This window comes from Penaeus japonicus, unplaced genomic scaffold (genome assembly GCF_977035675.1).
Source record: "Penaeus japonicus unplaced genomic scaffold, GWHDUDI00000001_assembly GWHDUDI00000021, whole genome shotgun sequence".
In the NCBI taxonomy this organism is placed as follows: Eukaryota; Metazoa; Arthropoda; class Malacostraca; order Decapoda; family Penaeidae; genus Penaeus; species Penaeus japonicus.
Window position 1 is genome coordinate 25704476 of NW_028234423.1, and position 5201 is coordinate 25709676.

The window sequence follows — 5201 nt, forward strand, 5'->3', positions numbered from 1 at the left end:
AAGATCTAAAACCTAGATGGCACCACCATCTTCTTGTACGAGCAGGAAAGAGAGCCTTGAATGGCACCCATCCGCGGTCTCTAGCAAGCACTATCTTTATTGAGCGATGGCACACCGCAAGTTGCCGACCCCTTGCTCTAAGATATAGCAGATGAAGGATGTATAGACAGAACGAGAAGAGGAAGGTGACTCAAACCATGCCCAAAGTCTACAATGTGCCCCTTTGCCAGTAGGGGTGCCTTTTATTGTGGCACTAACAGTTACAAGCACAGGTTTCCTTCTTCTTCTCTATCTCTTCATGTTATCTTCATTGTAGATGGTAATAATGTTTCGTATTCGTTCGTACATAAATACGAATAAATAAAATTGTTTTTCTCCTCATAAAACAGTAGTACTTCTATCACACTGAGTATGAAGAAAATAGTTAATAAGGACCCTATACTACTATTTCAGTCAACTGCAGCATTAATAGAGCCTGTGATATGACATATAATTCTCTAAAAATTGGAACGAAAAAATGGCTCTAGTTTTACCATGACACTAAAACCGAGTGGGAAAACTCGAGGCATGTTGCGTGAAGCTGCCTCGCTCTGAAATAAAACAATCTGGAGAATAGACAAGCAAATCTATCTTCCGTCCGCAATGGATTAACTTATGTATCCATTGTTTATTTTGCGTATTTGATTTCCAGCCAGAGTATTTGATTATTGTTGCCATGAATTTTGACTTATTACACTATATTTCACAAAGGTTAAGATCCCTGGGTTCTATTCTAGTCTGCCAGGTGCAATGGCAATGGGCTACAATTGGTTCCCGAGGGATGCAGATGGTAAGACCGTAATCATATTTTGAACTCATTTAACAAACGTTGCTGTGTAGACCAAAAAGAAATCTCTAAAGTCATTTATTTATTTTTTTCGATTTAATTCAAGGGGATTCTTAATCGCGAAAAAAAAGTTGAGAACCTTTCGTCACGATAATAACTTTGCGAGGAAGAATTTTACACGATAAACAAACAATACTTTGGAACTGTTTTCTCTATCTTGGCATTCAGCCATTGAATATTTTCATCTTTGCTTCTCGAAATGTCGTGAGGACCAACCGAGTCTTAGACCGCTTCCATACGGGGTTCTTCGAGAAGACACGGCTTCAGACTAGAACTCGCCTAACTTTACTGGAATCTGTACGGGATCGGTCGATGCAATATAGGATGACATGTGTTGAGAGCGAGCGATCACAGTAATAGTTCACTATGGGAGACGGATATTCAAACCAGTAATTGCAAGAGTAATTGGTAATCGTGCTCGTTATGCGAGATGGGAATGAAAGCTGTTACTTTCACACTTTTTTGTGACAGTGGCTTGGTTTGGGGTGAGTAGTGAGACCTCACAAAATAAATGACTTTCTAACAACAGGATAAGGATAAGCCATATATGCGGAACAGATTCTCTACCAGGCTTATATGCACTGAGGCGAGCCCGACTGTGTCAGTGAGTGCTGAGACTATCTGAGCTTGGTTCTTACTCACTACAGTAACCGCCAGGCGACAATGGCTAAGAGCGGGAATAGTGTTGGAAGTATATATATATTTGGAGAAAGTAAGGCCGCCGAGAGAACATTATGAAGAATGTATTTCCGAAGCACGCTTAGCTTCTATCTGTAGTGTCTCCTCTTAATCTATTTCTGGACAGGTAAGAAGTATCTATATTGTATATCTAATTTCTCTCTAACCTCCTGTGCTTGTTCGTTGCTGACACGTGACACACAATGCATTCCTCGGATGTTGTCCAGATTTCAGGTCACATTTCGCCTTTCTATATGAATTTAGTTTGCGTCTGTGCATTACTACTTTCAATATATTCTTTTAAATAGAGAACCTATATCTTCTACTGTGAAACTTATACTTTGATGACAATAGCTTATACATACAATATATATATATATATATATATATATATATATATATATATATATATATATATATATATATATATATATATATATATATATATATATATATCACTGAATTCAAGTCACATACTTATAAACATCACATGATACAATATCTCAATCAGTGAAAAGGAAACACACAGTGAAAAAGACTTGAGTTTGTATTCTAGATACAGTGAAATGTACAATTCTTTGTTACATATGCCTGTGTGAGTAAAGGTTTAGCATGGGCTCTCAAGTGTTCATGTGCGTTGGCTACATACCCAGAGATGGCTTCTTTGTCAACCAGCATTCATCAGACATTGGGAGAAAACGAACAGAAAGTAATGGCCCGCTGATACAGCTATGCAGGATGCAACTTCTCTTTATCGTCATGCTGTGGTGATTTTTCATTTCAGGGGTAAGGATAGCTTTATTGTAACACGCATTCCCAAGACTCGAAAGAGGAAAAAAACGCAAAAAAAATCAAGGTGTTCATACATTCAGAAAAAAATATATATTTACAAAATTCAGCAACAACACATGATTACACAGTTTCTTCTGGCTGTACACATGGATCATGATATGCAAGTAAATGATTTCAAACTGTTATATAGTAGTACTGAATATCAAATAAAAAAACAATAAAAAACCTTGAATGAATTTTTAGCCTCAAAATCAGTCTAAATAAAAGACAATAATATTTGCTACTTAAAATTTCAGTTTTACAGCCTCTTTAATTAACCAGGCTATGGCATGTGGTGTGAAAGTTGGATGTCTCGCCTGACACAGAGTTATAAACACACTGTGTCATCTGTACACATAGATGATCAACATTTAAATCAAGGCACATCAGCCCTGCTACAACTGGTGCAAAAATAATCATCTTTTTTTTTCTTTTTTTTTCCTTTCTCTCTTCGTTTTTCATCAGCCATGAAAATACTTGAAAGGAGGGGCGTATTTATGTATTAGTTTTCATATTTTTCCCCATTAAGACTCAAATGGCAAGTTCAAATTTAAAACTGGTCACAAAATTGAAAATCCAGTCTTAAAATGCTAAAACAACACTACACATTACATAAACACTGATTACTGCCTAAACCCAAGTCATCAAACACAACATACCAACGCATATACATATATGTAAATATATATATATATATCTTCAAAATATAACAAAAAAAAATCCTCTATTTCATATTCCACTGCTTCTGAGGGTCTTTGTACAATGTGCCTCTCTGATGAAGTGACAAGGAAACCCCCTAACATGCTCGGTTACCTTGTAACAAATAACCTTTTATCATCATTTATATCAATACAATTACTTTTTTTTACCTTATATTTATAATAACTCTTCATATCAATTCTTTCTATCTATTTTGCATATATATATTAATTCCCCTTCTACACATACAAGGCAAAGAAATTGAAAGTCTCCCCCCAACACTAATTCCCACATCATGTTGCCACTGCTGCTGCTTCTGCTGTTGTTATTGTTGTTGCTGTTGTCGATCTACTGAGCAGGGGAGAACGTGTTAGGGACGAGAATCCGAGCATGCATCTCCTGAATGAGAGGGACTGTGTAAGCCACCACTTCGTCCCAGCCAGGGTGTCGCCAGGCGTTCTCGCGAGCTTCCTTCCTTCCTTCCAGAGAGCTGTAGCCTAATCAAGGAAAAGATAAACATTTCAATGTGGATTTCATTACCCAGTTGGATATTTCATCCTAGGGTAAAGTCAATCCTCCCGATTGTTAATTTCCCTAAAATCAACTCTGAATAAAACAAAATTGACAGCACGTTTTCTTCAAAACAAATAAATTCTACATCAAGTTAACATATGGATGATCTGAGCTTCTTATATGTCTTAAAAAGCTGTTTTTTTTTTAGAGAGGAGAGGAGAGAGGAGAGAGGAGAGAGGAGAGAGGAGAGAGGAGAGAGGAGAGAAGGAAAGGAGAGAGGAGAGGAGAGAAGGAAAGGAGAGGGGTTGGAGGGGAGGGGAGGGGAGGGGAGGGGAGAGGAGGGGAGGGAGGGGGAGGGGAGGGAGGGGAGGGGAGGGAGGGAGGGGAGAGGAGTGGGGATAGGAGGAGGAGGAGGAGGAGGAGGAGGAGGAGGAGGAGGAGGAGGAGGAGGAGGAGGGAGGAGGAGGAGGAGGAGGAGGAGGAGGAGGAGGAGGAGGAGGAGGAGGAGGAGGAAGAGGGGAAGAAAAGAAGAGAAGAGAAAAAAAGGAGAGAACAGGTCAGGAAAGAGTGAATAAACATATAAATATTTTACTCAGTGACTCCTTAATGAACCCACAGAATGAATTTCATGAGCATCCAAATCCTAAAATACAACGGAGCATTTCTGACTTCTATTTTCACAGGCAAGGATCAGACCATGATATGATTTGCAATGTGGTTTTGTCAAAAGGTTTCTTAGCTTTAGCACATCCAGAGGAACACAAAATCACTAAGTCGGAAGTCAGGTTACATTTTCTTTTTAAATTCAACAAAGGGATAAAATCATTACTGGATACAAAAACTGTGATCAAGTTGCACATCAACAAAATTTGCAAGCTAAAGAAACTTCATATAGAGTGCTATCTTTGCTAAAAATAAAGGTCTGATTTGATGACATGTATATATTTACACATTAAAAATTATGATTTTTTTCTTTTATTCCTTGTTCTTTTCTTATCTGCAAGACAAAATATACAACAATAGAAAAAGTTACAATTATCTCAAAATTAAACCACAGTGCCATTAACCCATAAAAGGGTTTCCCTTAACCCATTCACACCAGTTGACGTCTTATCACAAAGTCGAAAAATATCCCCGGACCAGGCCGACATCCTCAGACGTGCATTTTCTGACCGTGTTCCAGGAGGGGCAATGTGACATGCTGAAATGCCAGCAATAGATCGCTAGATTGTTCTCAAATATAATAATTTTACATAATTTCTTAGACTCTGTTACTTTAGTTTAGAGTCATAAAATAAGATATGATGTTAAAGTATAAAACATTTTTTGATGCCCTACTATGATTGCTTCCACTTTCCTTTAGTATTTTCACATAGAAGTGAAGAATATAGGCAAGGTTCAATAAAATGAAAATAAAAAGGCATTACTGTAACATGTTTTTCAACTAAAATAACTCGATCTGAACGTGGCAATATTTTTACATGCCTTTACATTGTAGACGCATTCATGAAAACCATAAGAAAAGGGTGGGTGAAAAACGCTCAAAGAGGATCAGTGCCGCCCTGTGCAGCGAGAAAACACCCTGGCATGAAGC

At 37.9% G+C, this 5201-nt stretch overlaps 1 protein-coding gene across 4 annotated transcripts in view; it reads right to left on the bottom strand.

Moving 5' to 3' along the window:
- Positions 1 to 2093: 2093 nt before the first annotated feature.
- Positions 2094 to 5201, bottom strand: part of Nipsnap (protein nipsnap) — a 22599-nt gene continuing 19491 nt past the window's right edge. For 3 of the 4 annotated variants that reach the window (XM_043006400.2, XM_043006401.2, XM_043006402.2), the window contains one exon: positions 2094 to 3591. Coding sequence is in view for 1 of the 4 variants with exons in the window: in XM_043006401.2 (XP_042862335.1) it covers positions 3443 to 3591 (149 nt within the window). In the remaining 3 variants the exon portion in view is untranslated. The remainder of the gene's footprint in view (positions 3592 to 5201) is intronic. The other variant, XR_015192034.1, reaches the window with a different exon arrangement.